Source organism: Enhydra lutris, unplaced genomic scaffold (genome assembly GCF_002288905.1).
Source record: "Enhydra lutris kenyoni isolate GAN:26980312 unplaced genomic scaffold, ASM228890v2 scaffoldscaffold44, whole genome shotgun sequence".
NCBI classification, from domain to species: Eukaryota; Metazoa; Chordata; class Mammalia; order Carnivora; family Mustelidae; genus Enhydra; species Enhydra lutris.
In genome coordinates, this window is record NW_019154128.1 from 14,623,493 (window position 1) to 14,644,935 (window position 21,443).

The window sequence follows — 21,443 nt, forward strand, 5'->3', positions numbered from 1 at the left end:
AACCCATTATACTAAACTGTCTCCTCTCATAGGAATAACATAAACCACAAACTCAGTGGTCTGATATCCACAGATGCATTTTAATGTTCTCCTTGGCATCCACATTATAGTTTGTCTCAAAAGTGAAATCTCTCCAGTTATGGAGTCCATTAAGTACGTATAGAGCTAATCTTAGTTGTACAGGCCTCCTGACTCATGCAGCATTAGAGAATTCTTATAAGTTACACTTCTTCTATGCTCTCTAATCATTTAATTGGCACCAGTCTTCCTCAACAAGATTATCAGTACTACTTCGGACAAAGGTTACATTATATATGCACCGTGTGGTCTCCATGTTATCTAGCACAGGCACTTGGTAAGAGGGTTCATGGGTGAGCTGCATCCCCCCACAACCCTCACCAGTGGAAATTAAGGTTCTCCCCAACCTGACATCAATCAACCTAAACAAGTAACTAATGCCTTATGTTTTCACAGCTTTCCAACCTGGCTCAGGCTGGTCTCATGTGCACAGCCCTCATGCCTTTACCAATCTCTTTGTTCTGTGTTTTCCTCTCTATCCTCTATGCCAATCCAAATTCTCATTTTCTAATTCAAATACAGTTTCTTTCACAAGGTCCTCTCCTCAGGCAACCATTCTGGACCACATTTTTATTTTATTCATGCTACTGCTCTTCTCGAGCACCCCATCCTCATACATACACAAACAACAATGCTGGAAAAATGTAGAAGCTAGAAAAAGGTACTGATCCCAAGTATTAACTAAAAAACAGTAAGAAACCCTTGGGGGAACAGAAGGTTGCCTTGAACTGGAAGGTGGGGAAAAAGCAAGGGACAAAAAACAGTCTAAGCTGACAATGAGAGGCTAGGGGAGAGGAAGTCTTCAAAATTTCATTCTCCATTTCCTTCCCTGCTTGTCTTGGGACAATCGGAGCCTGCCCCCTCAAACTAGAATAGCAGAGGACGGGCCTTACAGAGATAAGAAGCTGATAATCAACTATCCTGGAGCATAACAACCTCTAAGTCCTCTCTTTGGTCCTCCAAAGACCAAGACTGTTTGATTACAGTTTAGGAAGACACCTCCATCCAGATGCTTCTGCCTATCAGACATAGTGGTGGCCAACACAGGACAAATAACAGTTTTTACACATATATGAGTGTGGAACTGGATCCTTCTTCCTTGGGGGTCATCTTCCTTCTTTAATTCACAGGAGACAAGAACCAAAAGGTGTGGTATTCTGCCTTTCCTCAATATGCATTACAAGATGAATGCAAGCGGAACTCTTAAGTTCACACATCAAAATAACATGATCTGTAAGGGGTATAATCAATCAGAAAACATACCATGTTGTGGTAAACTGTAGTGTTCCCAATCTATTGACAGAACCTGTGAGAGGATTATACTTCTCCACTTTAACATCAGGCTTGGCTGTAAGATTTTCTTTGGCCATTGAAATGTGAGCAAAAGTGACATACAATACATTAAGTTTTAAAAGTCATCTTTTACTCTTTGCTCTTGTACATTGTTCCAAGAAATGGCATTTCTCAGATAGGGGTGCTGGTTAGTCTATACCCCACTAAGACTTTGGTCATAGTATATATGTAACTTGGTAAGTTCTGAATAATACACACTTGAAGTTGGAAAAGTTGAACCAAGAACTAAAAATAAGCACAATGTGATATATTTAAGGAGATATGGCAAGACATTAGTAAAAGGAGGTAAGAGACCATATAGAAGGGGCGCCTGGGTGGCTCAGTGGGTTAAAGCCTCTGCTCAGGTCATGATCCCAGGGTCCTGGGATCAAGCCCCACATCGGGCTCTCTGCTCACCAGGGAGCCTGCTTCCTCCTCTCTTTCTCTGCCTGCCTCTCGGCCTACTTGTGATCTCTGTCTGTCAAATAAATAAATAAAATCTTAAAAAAAAAAAAAAGAAACCATATAGAAAAAAGAAAATATTAGTATAAAAGTACAATATATAAAGGTGGATCAAAAACTATTAGTGACTTGGAAGATCAGACTGACAAGTTAGTTGAGAATTCAGCAAGAAAATACATATATATTTAGAGTATTTTAAAAGAGCTAAAAAAAAAAGAGAGAAGCACATAGGGCACAACTAGAAATGGTAATATTTAGAAGAATATTTAGGGATATTTAAAGAGTATGGATAAAATGAATGCATAAAATCCAAACTTTAAAAATGACAAACTAATTCTTTTTCTTTAAAAACTTATTTGAGAGAGTGCATGCACATGCATGGCGTGGGCAGAAGCAGAAGGAGAGAAGAGAAACTTTAGCAGACTGCACTCAGCAAGCAGCCCAACCCAGAGCTTGATCTCATAACCTGAGATTGTGACCTGAGCGCAAACCAAGAGTGGGAGGCTTAACTGACTGTGCCACCCAGGCACCTCAAATATAAACTAATTCTTAATTGAAAGGGTTTATGAAGTGTCAACAAGGAGAGATAAGGAAACCCTGTACTTAATTAAGCACAGAGTAAAATTAAAGGCATTGCAGGAGTTCCTTATACAATGTGGATATCAATTGTCCCAGCACCATTTGTTGCAAAGACTATATCTATTTAATTGTTTTGGCACCCTTATCAAAATCAACTGGTAATAAATGTGAAGTTCTATTTCTGGGATCTAAATTTTATTCCATTTATTTATGTCTTTCCTTATGGCAGTGTCACAGTGTCTTGACTAAAGCTTAGTCAAGAAAGTTTCTGATATTGGGGAGCACCTAAGTGGCTCAGTGGGTTAAAGCCTCTGCCTTCAGCTCAGGTCATGATCCTGGGGTCCTGGCATCAAGCCCCGCATAGGGCTCTCTGCTCAGAGGGGAGCCTGCTTCCTCCTCTCTCTCTGCCTGCCTCTCCGCCTACTTGTGATTGCTGTCTGTCAAATAAATAAATAAAATCTTTAAAAAAAAAAAAAAAAAAGAAAGCTTCTGATATTGGGCACTGGAAGTTCTCTCCTGCTGGTCTCCTTTTAAAACAATGGCTGCTCTGGTTCCCTCTTATTTCATGTGAATTTTAAGGTCAGCTTGTCCATTTCTAGAAAAATGTCAGTTGGGATTTGTGCTATGAACATCACTTTAGGGAGTATCGCCATCTTTATTTGTATCTTCCGATCTATGAATAAAAAATGGCTTCCATTATATTTAGTTCTTTAATTTCTTTTGACAACGGTTTGTTGTTTTTAGTATATAGGTCTTATATTACTTCTGTTAAATTTATATCTAAGTATTTTACTCTTTTTGAGTTACTACAAATGGAACTGTTTTCTTATTTTTTAATTGCTCATTGCTAGTGTATAGAAATATAATTTACTTTGCATATTGATCTTATATCCTGTAACCTTGCTGAACTCACTTATTCTAATTTCTTTTTGAAGTGGATTGCTTATGACTGTCCATATATAAGAGTACAACATCCAAAAATAGAGATGGTCTTCCTTTTTCCTTTCCAGTCTGGGAGTCTTTTGCTCCTTCTTCTTGCAAAACTGCCCTGTTCTTGATGTAGGGGGACTCTTTCAGTCTTTCATGAATATAATGTTAGCTGTGGGACTTTCATAGGTGTTCTTTATCAGGTTAGGGAAATTCTCTTCTGTTCTTAGTTTTTTGAGTGTTATTATCCTGAAAGGATGTATTTTTTCTTTTTTTAGAAAATTTTATTTACTTGACAGAGAGAGAGAGAGTACAAGCAGAGGGAGCAGCAGGCAGAGGGAGAGCGAGAAGGGAGGAGTCTTCCTCACTGAGCAGGGAGCTGGAAGGGGGACTTGATCCCAGGACTCTGAGATCATGACCTGAGCTGGAGGCAGCTGCTTATCCCACTGAGCCACTCTGGCACCCTGAAAGGATGTATGTTCAAATTCTTTGTGTGTGTGTATTTACTGACAAGATCATATGTTTTTTCTTGCCTTTATTCTTTTTTTTTTAATAATTTTTTTTTAATTTTTTTAATAAACATATAATGCATTATTAGCCCCAGGGGTGCAGGTCTGTGAATCGCCAGGTTTACACACTTCACAGCACTTACCATAGCGACATACCCTCCCCAATATCCATAACCCCACCACCCTCTCTCTACCCCCCAGCCACCCTCAGTTTGTTTTGTGACATTAAGAGTCTCTTATGGTTTGTCTCCTCCTGATCCTATCTTGTTTCATTTATTCTTTTCCTTCCCCTCAAACTCCCCTCACATTGCATCTCCACTTCCTCATATCAGGGAGATCATATGATAGTTGTCTTTCTCCGATTGACTTATTTCACTAAGCATGATACCCTCTAGTTCCATCCACGTTGTTGTAAATGGCAAGATTTCATTTCTTTTAATGGCTGCATAGTATTCCATTGTGTATATATACCACATCTTCTTTATCCATTCATCTGTTGATGGACATCTAGGTTCTTTCCATAGTTTGGCTATTGTGGACATTGCTGCTATAAACATTCGGGTGCACGTGCCCCTTCGGATCACTATGTTTGTATCTTTAGGGTAAATACCCAGTAAAGCAATTGCTGGGTCATAGGGTAGCTCTATTTTCAACTTTTTGAGGAACCTCCATGCTGTTTTCCAGAGCGGTTACACCAGATTGCATTCCCACCAATAGTGTAGGAGGGTTCTCCTTTCTCCGCATCCTCACCAGCATCTGTCATTTCCTGACTTGGTAAGCTTAGCCATTCTGACTTCTTGCCTTTATTCTATTAACATGGTGTATTAATTGAATTTCAGATGTGGGGCTTGAATTCATGATCCGGAGATTAAGATCTAAGCTGAGATCAAGAGTCGGTTGCTTGACCAACTGAGCCACCCAGGCACCTTGATATATAATCATTTTTATGTGTTGTTGATTTTGGTTATTATTATTTTGTGGAGGAATTTTAACAAAAGGGGTATTGGTTTGTAGTTTTCTTGTAATGTTTTTGTGAGGTTTTGGTATAATGGTATTGCAGGCCTAACATACTGAGTTGGGAAATGTTCCCTCTTATTGTTTGGAGGAGTTTGTAATGGATTACTATTAATTCTTCTTTGATTTCTTGGTAGAATTAATCAATAAGGCTTTCTGTGCATCAGAACTTTCATTCTGGGAAGTTTTTTGATTATTAATTCAAACTCGGGACTTGTAAGTCTATTCAGATTTTCTATTTCTTCTTAGGTCAGTTTCGGTAATTTCTGTCTTTTTACGAATTTGTCCATTTCAACTAAGCTAATGAATTTGTTAGCATATAGCTGTTCGTGGTATTCCCTTATAAACCTTTTTTAAAATTCTATAAGGTTGATGGTAATGTCACTCTTTCATTTCTGATTTTAGTAATTTGAGAGTCTTTTCTCTTTATTGCTTGGTCAGTCTAGCTAAGGGTTTGTTGATTTTGTTGCTCTTTTCAAAGAACCAATTTCTGTTAATTTTCTCTATTATTTTTATCTCTTATTTATTTCTACTCAAGTCTTCACTTAAGAAAAAAAAGATTTTATTTATTTACTTGACAGAGAGAGAGGGAATATAAGCAGGGGGAGTGGGAAAGGGAAAATCAGGCTTCCCGTTGAGCAGGGAGCCTGTTGCGGAGCTTGATCCTAGGACCCCAGGATCATGACCCAAGCCAAAGGCAGGTGCAGATGCTTAACAACTGAGCCACCCAGGCATCCCTACTCTAGTCTTATTTCCTTCTTTGTAATTTTTTTTTAAAACTTGCTTTTCTTTTTCTAGTTTCTTAAGGTGCAAGATTAGGTTTCTGATTTGAGGTTTTCTTTGCTGATTAAGACATTTACAGCTATAAGTTTCTTCCTGGGCAATGTTTTTGCTGCATTCCATAAGTTTTGGTATGTTATATTTTCATTTCATTCATCTGAAAGCATTTTCTAGTTTCTCCATTGATTTTCTTCTTTGATTCACCTGTTATTAAGTATGCTGCTTAATATCTCAAGATTCTTTTTCTATATTGCTTTCCAGTTTATTTAATTAGAGAATGAAGTTACCAGAAAACATACTTTGTATGACTTCAAAAGTTACTGGGGCTTGCATTATGGTCTAGCATATGGTTTATATCCTGGAAAACACTCTATGTGTGTGTGAGTAATGTAAGTACTTTGTTGTTGAGTGGAATATTCTACAGATGTCTACTAGGCCTAGGAGCTCTGTACTGTTTTCAGCACTTCTATTTCTTTTGTTATCTCTTGACTTAGATAGTCTATCCATCATTGTAAGTGGAGTACTAAAGTGTCTATTAATACGGAATTGTCTATTTTCCCCTTCAGTTCTGTCAATTTTGCTTCTTATCCTTTGGGTTTCTGTTAGCTGAGTCTTGCTTTTTTAATCTGAAAATCTTGGTCTCTTAATTGGTGTGTTTAGACTATTTATATTTAATGTAAATATTGATATAGTTAAAGTACCATTTTGCTAACAAGGAATACTATTATGCTGAAAAAAAAATTAAAAAAAAAGTACCATCTTGCTAGTTATTTTCTATTCTATCTCGTCTTATTTTTTATTTATTATTATTATTTTTTTAAAGATTTTATTTATTTGACAGACAGAGATCACAAGCAGGCAGAGAGGCAGGCAGAGAGAGAGAGAGAGAGGAAAGCAGGCTCCCCGCTGAGCAGAGAGCCCGATGTGGGGCTTGATCCCAGGACCCTGGGATCATGACCTGAGCCGAAGGCAGAGGCTTTAACCCACTGAGCCACCCAGGCGCCCCTCGTCTTTGTTTATAACTTTTATATTCATAACTTTCTAGTCCTGGATCAATTAAACTAGAAATGAATAACAAAATGGGGTAACTCGATTCCTTACAAATATGTAAATAGATCAATGAATGTGTAAATAACCCATGGATCAAAGACAAAATCTGAATAAAAATTAAGAACTATCTGGAACTGAATGAAAATTAAAAACTGAACTCATTAAAGCTTGCATAATACTGTTTATTCTGTGTTTACAGAAAAGTTCATGAACTAAATCTACATATTTGAAAAGAAAAAAAAAACCTAAAAATTAATGAGTTAAGCATCGATGTCATTAGATAAAGAAAAGCAAATTAAATTTAAAGAAAGTCCAAAGAAAGAAATGTTAAAATAAGAGTGGAAATCAATGGAGTAAAACATGTAAAATAGAGATGATCTACGAAATCCTTAGTTCACACGTCTTGGGAGTAAAAAACTAGTAAGTTGATAACTACCTGACAAAACTGAGAAAGAAAAAAGAGATGGCACAAAATATCAATATCAGCAATGACAGGAGTTACAGCTACAGATGCTGCAGACATTAAAACAATCACAGAATGATATTAGCAATTTTATGTTAGTAAGTTTGAAAATTATCCTGAAATTGCCAAACTCCTGGAAAAACACAGCTTACCAAAACTGGTAAATTAAAAAAATTATATGTAAGCATTACAAAAATAAAACTATTAAAGGGGCACGTGGGTGGCTCAGTCAGTTAAGTGTCCAACTCTTTTTTTTTTTTTTAAATCTAGGTTTTATTTTATTTTTAAAGATTTTATTTATTTATTTGACAGAGAGAGACACAGCGAGAAAGGGAACACAAGCAGGGGGAGTGGGAGAGGGAGAAGCAGGCTTCCCACTGAGCAGGGAGCCTGACGCGGGGCTCGATCCCAGGACCCTGGGATCATGACCTGAGCCGAAGGCAGCTGCTTAACGGCTGAGCCGCCCAGGCACCCCAAGTGTCCAACTCTTGATCTCAGCTCAGGTCTTGATCTCAGGGTTCTAAGCTGAAGCCCCATATTAGGCTCTACACTTAAAATGAAACAAAAAACTATTAAAGAAATTAAATTCACAATTTAAAACCTTACCACAAACAAAATTCCAGTCCAGGAGTACATTCTACTGGCAAACTTTACCAAATATTTAAAGGTAATATTCTACCAATTATTTGGGGGTGTGCAGTGAAATGCAGGTACAAAATGGGGAAAAATGAGGAAGAACTCTATGACTTTGGATCTGTGTTGGGAAAATATGAATTAGAATTATCAGTATCAGGCATGATTTACATATATGCATTTATTTTTTAATTAAAACTTTTTTTAGAGAGAGAGTGTGTAAGTGGAGTGGGAGACAGAGGGAGAGGGGGAGAGAGAGAGAGAGAATCTTAAGCAGGCTCCATGCCCAGGGTGGAGCCCGACTTGGGGGCTTGATCTCATGAGTCAGATGCTTAACCAACTGACTTATGCAGGTGCCTCTACACGTATGCATTTATATATATGCATATATATATAGATCTGAACACATAAAGATATGGTATATATATATACGAAATAATATTTCATTATATATATACATGTATATTTCGTTATATATATACATATGTATATATATATGTATATATATAAAACGAAATATTATTTGGCTATGAGAAAGGACATCTTGCCACTTGCAACAGCATGGCGGTTCTTGAGGGCATGATGCTAAATGAAGTCAGACAGAGAAAGACAAACACTGTGCATCACTTATATGTATAAAAGCTGAACTCAGAGAAACAGAGACTTAAAATAGCAGTTACCAGGGGCCGAGGAGTGCATTAAGAGGGAGATATTGGTCAAAGAGTACAAACTCTTAGTTAGAAGATGAGTAAGTTCTAGGGATTTAATGTCCAGCATAGCAATTATAGTTGTTAATACTGTATTGTATAGTTGAAAGTTGCTAAAACCTCCAATGTTCTCATCACAAAAGAGAAGTGGTAAGTACGTGATGTGATGAAGGTGGTAGCTAACTCTACAGTGGTAATCATTTTGCAATATATAAATATATCAAATCAACATGTTGTATATCTTAAACTTATACAATGTCACATGTCAACTATATCTCAATAAAGACAAAAATGAGTTATATCATAATATTTGTATACTAAATATATATATATATTAAAAATATATTAAAATATATATACTAAAAATAATTACATAAACTAAGAATATATAATAATACCTATATGGGTGGCAGGTGTAAAACTACATATATATGTATATATATACACATATATATCATGCATTTTTCTGTGTATTTCATGAAAAAAGGTAAAGACAGCGTTATGGTAAAGTAATAAGAATACTCTGGAAAGTAACACTACTCTACAATTGTTAAGCATCATCATATAAAACTAGAATAAAGCTTTTAGAGGTTTTTTTGTTTGTTTAGAGTGACCTCTTCAGTCAAGATGGTTTTGCTATGCGAATTGTTTACTTGAGGTCAATGAATCAAAAGGTATTCACTGACGCCCTATATATGAGCCAGCTTTATAATGATGCTGGCTTATTTTTATGGTTGATACTTTTTTTTTTTCCTTTTCACTGTGCGGCCTGCTTTAGTGCCTGCAGGCTATGGCACAGAGGCCAGGCAATGGTTTGGGGCCACAGTTTGCTCTGGCATGGGGCACTGTGAAAGGCCCAGTGGCATGAGCCGGCCATAAATCCAAACCCATGCATTAGAGCTGATTCTTATATAACTGTATAATGCTCAATCTTATTTAGTGAGAGTGAGTCTCATATATTAAATATAATCCCTCAAGAATTCATTTTTAAAAGTACTTAAAGTACTTTAATAAATGCCACATGAAATAGAGTATTACAGAACTCAGGGTGGGAAGTAATATAATTAAACATTACAAAAAATAAACTTAAAGGTCATTTTATTGTCCAAGTAGAAATTTCAGTCTGTTTCCTTATAGGTTTTTGTCTAACTTCCTCATTAGGACTTCATAGTTTTTTTTTTTTTTTTTTTTTTTTAATGCTTAAAGTCAGAAGTTCGTCAGATTTCATGTATTTAAACTGACTTAATATAGTCACATTATCTCACCTGATTTTCATATTCTGTATTATCTAAATCGTCATCAAAATCTAATTTACCATTACTTTACTCAGTTCTTCTGCAGCTTTATCTACAGTTTGATCTTGGACAATTTTAAACATTTTGTCAGTTCTAGAACAGAGTAACAGTCTCTTCTCCCGTATCACACAGAAAAGTCAGGTTCACCTGTGTAAGGTTCACCAGTTACGTAAAAAAGAATTATTCACTGTCTTTGGAACATTCAACACATTTTAATGGTTTTGATAATGGTCTTTGATGTGGTTTATTTTACACATCAATTGACAATTTCTTTATAATGATGACATGAAGTTTTGTTGTGGTTAATGTTTTCTGGTACCTCTAAGGGCTAAACACCAAGTCTTATTCCCATTCAGAGAGTTCATCAGTGCAGATGCTAACCACCTCTTGCCACAAGCCAGAAGGATGTGGAACCAAAAACCTGGTCCAAAATCATCCTATGGCTTACAGCCCAGCCACCATGAGGTCCAAAATCTTTCTGTGGCTTAACTGTCCAACCACGAGGAAAAAAACCCAAAGGTGGAACAAGGACTTCATCCTGAGGCAAGGACAGAGGGGTATCCAGAGAGAGACTTATAACAACACATTTAGAATTAGGAAGTAGGAAGCTTAGTGCCCTCATAAGCTCTCCTCATAAACTTAGTGGAATCCCTCTTGCCTCTGGTAAAAGAAGCTAGACCCCTTAACTAACAGGCTCATCAATCCCAGGCTGGAGGTCACAGGACCATGAAAGTAGGGAAGTTAAATGTAGATCCTGCTGGGGCCTCAAATTTGGGGCATGATGCTGCAGGAAGAAGCTGTATAAAGATAGCATGGAAGATAAAATTCTTTTTCCTCAAGCTTTATATAGACATAGAACAATAGTACACAGAAATAAAAATGGCTTTACATCCTAAAAGTTTACCACTAACATGCTTTCTTCAATAAATACGCTCTTTCACAATTCAAGTGTTCTGTAAGCTAACTGGCAACAGTCATTCACCTCCCTACAAATTTGACTTACATAATGTTTTCCCTCCTGTGACCTTAGTAATAATCAATCTCAGTTAAGATAAAGAAGACACAGTATAAGATGCACAGGTAGTCTGGGGGATCCTTCAAGAAGACAGGACTGGAGATGGCCTGCTGCAGGAGATGACCACGGGGTAAGTAAGTAGCCTGGAGGTACCTGGAGCCTGGAAGCAGGGAGCGGATCAGAATGCTTGGTGTGCAGTGCTGCTAAGGCTGGCCTTGCCCTTTTTTCCAGGGATCAAAGAGGAAAGGCCCTGGTCACACACTACAGAAATGAACTTTTGCTCAGAGGAGAAGGGTCATCTACTTATGTTGTTCAAAGAGGTTTGGAGTAAGAGGAACAGAAGAAAGATCTCAGGAAGGGTATCAGGAGGCTACTCTAGCTATGTGGGCTCAGACAGAGCAGGCTTCCTATAGCTCTGGGCAGTCCACACCACAGGAAGCAGAGGGAGGCCTCCTTGAACAGACCTCATATAAACAGCTTCCCCTGGCCCTCCCTCTCCTCAGTTCCCTTGGGGATGTGAACAGGATCCATGATAAAGTGGGAGGCTTGAAAGAAAAGTCACACTAAACCATGAAAACTTTGGCCAAGTACTAATGCCTGCTTACTTGTAAATAAATAAGCAGTGCATTAATTTTCTGCAACATAACAAATTACCACAAACTTAGAGGCTTAAAGCAATAACCATTTATTATCTTACAAGTCTGTAAGTCCAAAGTCCAGGCCCAGCATGCCTGGGTGATGTGCTCAAGGTCTCACTCACTCAAGCTCAAAGTCCTCTTCCAGGCTCATGCAGGTTATTGGTGATACTGAGGTTGCTCTCAGCCTCTTGCCATACGGCCCTCTTCAATTCCAAAAGCAGCACAAGAAACTCCCTTGCATCAAACACCTCTCATGCTTGAAATCACTGCATTTCCGTCTATGACTGCTACAGACAAATGTTGAGGGCTCATGACATCAGCTCAGGGCCCCAGATTATCTCCCTAACTTAATGGTCAACTGATTTGGGACCCTAATTACATTTCCAATATCCTTTATGGCAACATCTAGATTCGTGTTTGATTGGGAGGTGTGTGTGCATCTTGGACCAGGAATTTGGAGGACCATCTTAGAATTCTGCTTGCCATAAGCAGCACGTGTGACTGCAGGGCTAGACAGGTAAGATTTAAAAATAAAACACAGATTTTTCAAATGGCCTGCAGCAGTGGTTCTGCTTGTTTCCACTGTCAGCTCCTCCAAAGACAGAAGGAGGGCCAAAGGGGAGAGTGAATTATTTATAGATAAAACAAGCAGAATCAAAGATATGGCTGTTCTCTGTACTGTTTGTGCACAGCTACTGACTGTCCATATTCCAGAAGAGTCTGAGGTGCAAAAGAATTAGCAAGCAGCAGCTATGAACTAGAGACGAGCATGGAAAGTAAGCTGCAATTTTGTGGTCAGTGGCGAGTTTCCTAAGCCACAGAAAGACAAAGCAATGCCAGGAAACAGCTGCAGAAATGGCTGAGCAGCTACCCTCAGACAAACCTTATGAACGGCAGTGACACAGCACTCTACTAAACACAACTTTTGGCAGGAAACTGGACCGAATCAATATGCAGTACTTTGTACCACTCAATTACCACAAAATTTGAGCATCTTCTTATACACATTTGAGATTGAGGGTTGAGGGGATGGCCTTGAGATTGGAAGGGACGGCCTTGAGATTGGGGGGTAGAACAGTTAGAAACTGAAAAAGTGAAAAGGAACCAAACGTGCCTTCAGAAAAGAGAACCTACTTGATTTTATCTGAATATGAAAAAATGATTAGAAGAAACACCTTTCAAGAACTGAATTTAACTTGAAAATAAAGACCTCTGTTTTTAGCAATAGACTATTCAATAACTTCCATTTTTTAAGCCATTAATTAGGTCTCCATTTTAAGCTTTAGATTTGAAATCAAGATTTCCTGCACTTATTACATAAACCAAAGAACTCAGTAAACCAAGTTTCCACCCAAAGCATCTTTCATAGTCTGCAATAAATGTCTGAAAAAAGGAGTTGTTTTGGAAACAGAAAAATATTTAACAGCATTGGCATAAATAACTAAGAGGGGTGCAAAGGGATGGGGGGAGGTGGTCATGCCCAGATTGTACTAACTAATCGTTAGAGAGAGAACAGGGAAGGGAGAGCGGGAACGTAGTAGAATTAAAGAATAAATTTAAATGTAATGGATGAAAACAAAGAAAGCCTATTTTTAAAGAAAGTTAACTTGATTTACTGTGGAAGAAGCTCTAGAGGGCAGTAGCGATGCTCACAGTAGTGAGAGGAGTCAGTACAGAGGGGTCCGGAAGGGGGCCAGGGTACGTCCTAGAGCTGCATCCTCACTAAAGGGCCTGGAGCTCTCCTGGAAGCCCTGGGTGACCATAAGATGCAACTTAGAATGGTAAATTCTATCCAATTTAAAGTTTTTCCAGATACTGCAAAGGATGTTTTAAAATTATGAGTGACTTCTGGTTTAGCAAAAAGACCACAAGCAGTGTGGAAATAGTTAAAAAAAAAAAACACAAGGCAAAACTTCAGTGCATGAGTCAAGGTAGTAAGCAATGATAAGTCTACTGAGAATTTTTGGAAAAAATATTATGAAGTGTTAAGGATATTCTTCTCAAGTCCTAAAATTACTGCTATACATATCAAGTCAATGAAACTTTATAGCATGGGCATTAAGACAGTGCACTGCCAGATCAAGTAGAAAAGTAAAGCAAATGTTCAATGTAGTCTGGCAAAAAACACTTGATAATGTAAATTTAATTTAATTGAGATGAAGAAATCAATAGGCAATCTTACTGGACTTAAAGATAACGTACTGTATATAAGCGTTAAGTGTCAAATACGTGCCAGAGAGACAAAGATAAATAAATTCTCTTCACAGCCTGGTCTAGAAGGGAAGCAGACACCTAAACAGACAATTAGAGCAATAACCAGCATGCAGACAGCAGTTAGTATATGTCATGAGTAATGAAGACTGATTCCATTTTTGATGTTTGATTACTGACAGTTTTTAAGCCCCATAACGTCCCCTCACTTTATATGACACAACTGGGCAAGCCGAAAAGAGCCTGTACTCTTGCTCTTAGATGCCATGAGTTCAAACTTTCCAAGTCTGCCCCAGCCTCACCTCCAACCACAATAAAAGTCAAGCCGGTCTCCTCTCTCTGCTCTCTCAGGTCATTTTTCAGACTTGCTTGGGAGCCCACCCAGCTCTCCCTAGAATGCTTTATTCTGTGAGTAGAATAAACCTTCCTGCACCCTCTTCACATGTGATGTCATCAGTACTGAGTCAGTATCCCTCCCAAGATAGGTTCATTTTTGCCTCATCTAGTTTCAGTCAGATTTCCATCACTTAGAACCAAATAACTGAAGTACTGACGAAAACAGAGGGAATAAAGGCACTCTGTAATTACTGTTAATTTTCTTACAATATGAATAGCAGTAGTGTAATTATGTAGAATGTCCTTACATACGGAAATGTGTGCTGAAGAGTATAGGAATAAAATGTTATTGTGTCTGCTTTCAAATGATTTAAAATTGACAAAAATATGAATATGGCAAAAATCTTAATTATTGAGTTTACGTTAAGAGTACATTCATTACCTATTCTTTCTTCTTTGTTTGTTTTGATTATATGAAAGCATCCATACAATTCTTTTTAGAGCAGACTCAAAGTATGTACAACATGGCTAGAGCTTAAAAGACCACTTACTTTCATGAAGTGATTTCCTTTGGCAATCCGTTACTTCCTAACCTACCAATAATTCACCTTTTGCACAACCTCTCTTTCTTTGAACTAGAATTTATACTTTCAACTTTAATAAAAAGAAACTTAGCTCGAAAATGGCTAGGCAAATCCTTCCAATCACATTGCCTGTGATCTTCCAGGGTTGAAGTTCTAAATTTAGGGACCTCCCTGTTTACATCCATGTGGCAGCTCTGTGGTCTATCAACTTGAGTGGGCTGAACTAAAGTTCCCAGAATTCCCTCATACATTTCTGCTTAGGGTGGGTTATGTGTGATGCCCTCTCCTGAGAGCTGGAACATGGAAGGGAGGCAGCTACCATTCTGTAGCATACAGTAACTTCTCCCAGTTATTCACTCAGTCACTAATGTTGGTGCTGCTGGGAAGGGATTCTGCAGGTGTAATCAGCTGACTTTAAATTAATTAAAAGAGAGATTAGGTAGCTTGTCTTAGCTAGTTGGAAGCCCTTTCAAAAAGAACTTAGACCTTGCCTGAGCTAGGAGACTTGAAACAACAGATGGATCTGCAACTGCTCTGCTTCCTCAGGATCTTCCCTGAGAGCCTGCCTGTGGACATCAAGCTTCAGCACTTGCTCACGATCTTCCCTTCTTGTGCTGTAAATAAGAGCCCATGCTATGCTTCAAATAATTTTCTTCACTGTATTACCCAGCCCAGCTTGCACTGGAGTTCACGTGTCCATTTGCACACCTTCAATAAACTTTCACAGTTTCTCTCATGAGATTTCAGTTCCAGTCTCTTAAGAAAATCCCATTTATTTCCTCTCTAGTCATACATTAATTCATGTATTCCTATCAGTTCTCTTTGTTCATGACACCAAATTCTCTAGCTTAAATATTAACTAAAAACCTTTAAATTCTGTGTATCAGTTCATCCCACAACTCCATGCTTAGGACTCTCTCCTGAGAAAAGTCATGCTGTGCTTAAATCATTAATTTCAGCACCGATTATAAGAATAAAACATTTAAAGCAACACAAAACAATAAACAGATCCATACAATTTGATGTTTTCTAATAACATAAAAGAAAGTAACAGATAATTCAATAGAATGAAAAAATGCAAAATGTGTTATGTTTAGAAAGCAGGTTATACAACAGTTTATGTTCAGAAAATACCACTGTGTTTTTTTGTGACTCAATAAATAAATAACGATGCACAGAAGAAGGACCTGAAGGATAAAAGCTCAATGTTAATGTTTCTGTATGGTAGGACTGCTAGTAATTTCTTACTTTCTTCTTTCTCCTGATTAGTAATTTCTAAGTTTACTACAGTGGACATGCACTGCTAGTATAACAAGCAAAATCCCAGTAAGTTCTGTAGTGATGACTTAATAACCTGTGGCCTAGAACAGGAATTCTTCACTACCTCTGAAGAATCCAGTATGGACTTTGAGAGGGATGTCCAGAAAACCCCTTAACCTGTATGCACAACACTGTCTGTAGGTGCAAAGCTGTGTGCCTTTGTGTGCATTTGGAGAGGTGAAGGAAGAGGTTCACAGCTTTCATCTAGTCCTCAAGAGATCCATGATCAAAAAAGGTTAAAACCACCAGTCCAGCATCTTGCATGACCTTACCTCAATTTCTCCTATTTCCGGGGTAGGGTATTATTTAAAGAGTCCAGAAATTTGGAACAGAAATTCCCAATTTCTACTCAGGCATTTTGCATAGCTGAAAATATCTTTATATCAAGTGATATATAAAATCTGTAAAACTCTCTCAAAAAACAAATTATAAAGTAAAAAACAGCTGGGTATAACTTTTGACAAGATCTCTCTAGAGTGGTTACTGCTAAGCTTTCCAAGTAAGAATACTCTGTTTGAGACTAATAATTTTGGTGTTGTATGTTGACCTCCTCTCCTTACCCTCACATGGCACCAGAAATATAGCTCATGCCCTTGTCTTAGAATGGAGTTCATTAGTCTCTGTTCTGGGCCACTCTAGAGTGAGCGAACATATTCCAAAAGAATTTTACTGTACACAGAAAACTCACTAGTAGTTAGAAAATAATAACTCTTTTATGGAGATCAAAATATGTGCCATGTTTCATTAAATATCTTGCATTTGACAGAAGGAGACTGTGGGCGACACATTATTGTGATGTTCCTTGCAATCTTAACATTGTACACTTAAGCCGTTTTTGTAAGACAGAAATGATAGTGATATGTTTCCCATATAAATATTATGGTTTTTAAATCTAACACCCAGAAGTTAATTTTACTTACACAATGACTATTCTAAAATACTGATTCCATCTAGAAGTGCACAAAGAACTACACAAACTTCTCTCTACACCTCTACCCCTAAAATCCATGATCTCTGTAGGAATATAGTCTTAAAAGATAGGAGTTGCTATCAGATATCTTGCTTTTTTATGCTAGCTACTCCACCATGGTCCTGTACAAATACAATTAGTGTATTTTACTATTCCAGGTTTTGAGATTATAAATAATTTATTTGAACTTAATGTGTTTACTAGTAAAAAATGGTTAATTACAACTTTGACAACATTAAAGAAATTTTAATTTTCACTTACTGAATCAAAGAGATCTAGATACAGTTTCTCCACCACTTCCCTTTTAATTTTTTTTTTCCTGCTAGTTTACCAGAGTGGCATGGCTCTAGCAGTTATATCACTAAGAAGTTCTCTTTATCTACTTGCTGAATTAGATTAGAACCAAATACAGTGAAGACCTGTCTTTTCTTAGTGTATCTGAGACGTGCAAAACCTGAGACTCAGAGGTAGAAGGGAAGCCAGAAATATGGTTTGAGGAAGCAATTCTGTGGTTGAACCATGTCTTTCTGTGGGATTTTCTTTTGTCTGCTCTTTTGGGTTAGTGATGATGATATTTATTGGTGATGTAGAAGAGTCTGTACTTTAAAAGCACATGCAAATAAATAAATAATACATCTTTCTATATCCACATGGAAAATCTTTAATAGTAGAACTGGAAATGAATTACTAATCACAAAAGTAACCTAAAAGTATTATGCTGCTTCTGAAGATAAGATCCTTTGAACCAGGGAATTTATTAGGTGGGTATCTTTTAAACTCTAAGAGATAATATTATATGATAGATGCGTAACAGATACTGGCTTCCCATTTTCAAACCACATTCAACAACACTGCTTTCTTGTACTTAAAAATGTAACTTTCTCAGAGAGATGATACAGATAAAAACCAAGACAAATGCATGCATAAAATACACGTAACAGTTTAATGGGAACCTATGGTCTGAAAATTTTCAACTTACTGTTCATGGAAATCCAGCATTGGCGGCTCAAATCGTATAGGTCTGCAATTACCTCGGTACAGAGATATACTGTAAGTAAAAAGAAAAGAGCGTAAGAAACAATTCTTTAAAAAATATGTATATCCCAAAACTGAAGTCAGACACTTGAGTTTTGTCACAACAAACTATCTTTAAGGAAAGTGTAGTCTAATGTTCTGTTGGGAATGTGCATTACTTTTCTTAGTAAAGGAAATCAATAAATATGTATTTTTAAAAATGAAAAAAAAAAGGAGAGTATTTTTCCTATTCAAAGGCACATGAAAACAGAAAATGCTCAGGTAGACTCTATGTTGAAATTTATGTGGTTGAAATACTTGATAACAGTATATATCTTAATATGTTCACTCATATTTTTTTGATACATGCACCATGAACAATAAACAGTCAACACAACTACACATACTTGGCAGACAATACAGTATACAGACTAAAACTACAATGACATTTTAACTACAGTGGCAAAGGAAATAAAAATGAATTTGGGGATAGAAACTTTTAAGAACTGAAATATCTTTTTCATCTGAGAGTTTAGAACATACTGATCTATTTAAGTATCACTTCTCACCATCCCACTTGATGCTAGAACTTCTCACTAAAACCAGTTTCTGAACAGCAAGCCTCCTAGTCATCACCATGACCTAACAATGATGTGATACAGAAATGACATGGGGGTTTGGGGGATGTCCACATACCTCAAGTCATCTGCTTAAGTATTGAGAGAGTCAGAAATTCAGTAAGCCACTGAAGTTTCTAAATAGTAGACGTTTATCTTTCTGTTGTATTTTAAGAAATGATGTTAGAGCAAAACCATTCTGCAAAACTTTATTTCCATCAACACAATTCAGAAGAACACAAGCTTCGAATGATATCGTAATTTTTATTCAGGAAATACAGGACATATATTAGAAATAGACAAGGACATTCAGAATATGTAGGAAATTTAGCTTTAACTCAGTTCTTTAAATAATTTAGACTATTTAAAGATTAAACAGTCTGAGTAGTAGAATCGAAGCACTAAAAGTAATGAAATCTTAAGGTGTTTTTGGCTTGAAATCCCTCTACATATGCTGAGCAAAAAAAAAAATGAAAAACACAAGAAAGGAGGAAAACAGCAAATGTAAGACTACTTTACTAAATAAAGCACAAGTCTAAAGACACTAGGACAAAGGCGGCACAGTTCCCCCCAAGATAGGAGCCACGTGCAGCAAGAGGAACAAAATCTATTCCCTCTTGATTTCTGCTCTTCTTAGGCATGACCTAACAAGGACACTTTCTGGCATCTTTAAAATAAGAGATGCCCATCAGCTCATTCGTTTCAAGAGTATGAAACTCAAACAATAAAATCTTAATCCAATCAAGGAGGAAAAGTATAATGCACGAAGTGAATGCGTGTAAGTCATTAATTCATATATATATAAACACTGACTCTATTAGATGCTAGAGATACAAAGAAGATTAAGATACTGTATTTTGGTTTGTTTGTTTCACAGAAATGAGCATCTATTCCCCAAGCTGCACATGGAAATGTCTAAAGTAACCAGGAAAGGTAAGAAAAAAACAAGCCATATACATTGTGTTGATTCAACACAAATCAATAAACGTGAGGGGGGCTGTCTAGTGGCTGGGGCTATGGAAACAAAGCAAAGAGCCTGTTCTCATTGCACTAACATCCCAGTAGGGGAGACAAAAGTAGAACATAATAGGTAATATGGGACAAATAAAAACAAACCAAGCACAGTAAGAACAGAGAAGGTCTTTCTGAGGAGGGACGTTGGAGCCGAGACCTGAATGGCGGAAATCTGGGGGAAGAAAGGAGATCTACTTGGCATGCTGTGGAACAAGAGGGCTGAGGTGGCCAGAGCGACCGGAGGGAAGGGTAAGGAAGGGGCTGAGATCAGAGAAGCACAGAGGCCAAGTCTCCACGCAGGAATCAGGATTTTATTCTAATCGTGACAAAGAGCCTCTATAGTGTTTTCTGCAAGGGAGTAACAAGATCTGACACATCTGAAAAGGTTAATTCTGGATGCTGTGTCAAGAACAGATTGTAAGGAGACCAAAGTGGAAGCAGGAAGTCTGCAGAAGTCCAGACAAGAGGTGATAGCAGCAATGGTCTAGGGAGGATTACAAGACAAAGTGGGGAGAAGTGGCTCTTTTCTGAATATATTTGGGAAGCTAAAGGAAACAGGTCATGCTGATGGATTGATTTTGGAATGTGAGAGAAAGGAGAGAAATCAAGGATGACTTAATTCTAAAATTTTGGCCTGAGAAACTGGAGAGAGTCATTGACATGGGAAGAGTAGGTTAGCGATAGGAAGGATAGATGGGTTAGATGTTCAAGAGTATTTATCGTTTTAGACATTTAAATTTGAGATGTCTTGAATTTGAGATGAGATGTCAAGTAGGCACCTGGATATACAAGGGTATTGCTTTCTATTAAAAAGTTACTGATTTTTGTGTGCTGATCTTATAGCCCAAGTCACTTTGGCAAGTTAATTCTAACAGTTTGTCTATAGATACTCTTAGATTTTCCTAGCACTATATGTGCTGCCAAAAACAATCACCACCTTGGGTTACCTCTGTAGACAAATCATCTGCAAGTAACAATCACACTTTTCCCTTTTAAATCCCTAGACCTTGTTTTTATTTTTTATGCCTCGTGTTGGCTAAGATCTACCAAAAAATACTCCACAGAAGCTGTGTCCAACAATTTTTCTTTACAGATTTCTCACAAAATATGATAGAGGGACCAATGCATTAAAGAAGATTCCCTCATAAATAAATGTGTATTTTCGAAACAAGAGCAAATTTATGTCTAAGGAACAGTTTAATATTTGAGTGGGTACAACACAAGTTGTCATAGGTATAATCTTACTTTTTTTAAAGATTTTATTTATTTGACAGAGAGAGAGATCACAAGTAGAGAGAGAGAGGGGAGGAAGCAGGCTCCCTGCCCAGCAGAGAGCCTGATGTGGGATTCGATCCCAGGACCCTGAGATCATGACCTGAGCTGAAGGCAGAGGCTCAACCCACTGAGCCACCCAGGCAGCCCCGGTATAATCTTATTTAAAACAACAACAACAACAACAACAAAAATTCAATAACATAGTTTTCATGTATCCACAGCTGACTGAGATGCTTGCCACTATACCTACTTTAAAAAGGGATGGCACTGTTTAGCATTTTATTAACAGAAAGCAAATGTTTGCAAATCTTTAATGTTGAATAATAAACTGGGGCAGAAGTAATGTGAAAAGTGTACTTTACCAATTTCAAAGAAACAGAATCTGAGATATTTTAATAGTATATTGCATGATTTTTATCCTTTCCAGTGACTGTATTTGTTTGAAAGTCTCAAATATTTTTATTCTTATTATCCACTTGGGGACAAGGAGGTACAAAAAGACTGTTTTCTGACTTCAAGCTAGGAAATGGCTAGAAAGATAAAAGAAATATTGTGGGCCATGGTCTATGATGGTTTGTGGACTGTCAGGTTAAAGTTAAGCAGGTAGCTCCCCAATGAAG

At 37.4% G+C, this 21,443-nt stretch overlaps 1 protein-coding gene across 1 annotated transcript in view; it reads right to left on the reverse strand.

Annotated features, from left to right (window-relative positions):
- The window catches only part of LOC111155839 (transmembrane protein 131), a 216,665-nt gene that overhangs the window by 97,442 nt on the left and 97,780 nt on the right, over window positions 1–21,443 (reverse strand). Inside the window, exon 4 of the mRNA XM_022516255.1 lies at window positions 17,883–17,951. Within this exon, the coding sequence (XP_022371963.1) occupies window positions 17,883–17,951 (69 nt within the window). The remainder of the gene's footprint in view (window positions 1–17,882; window positions 17,952–21,443) is intronic.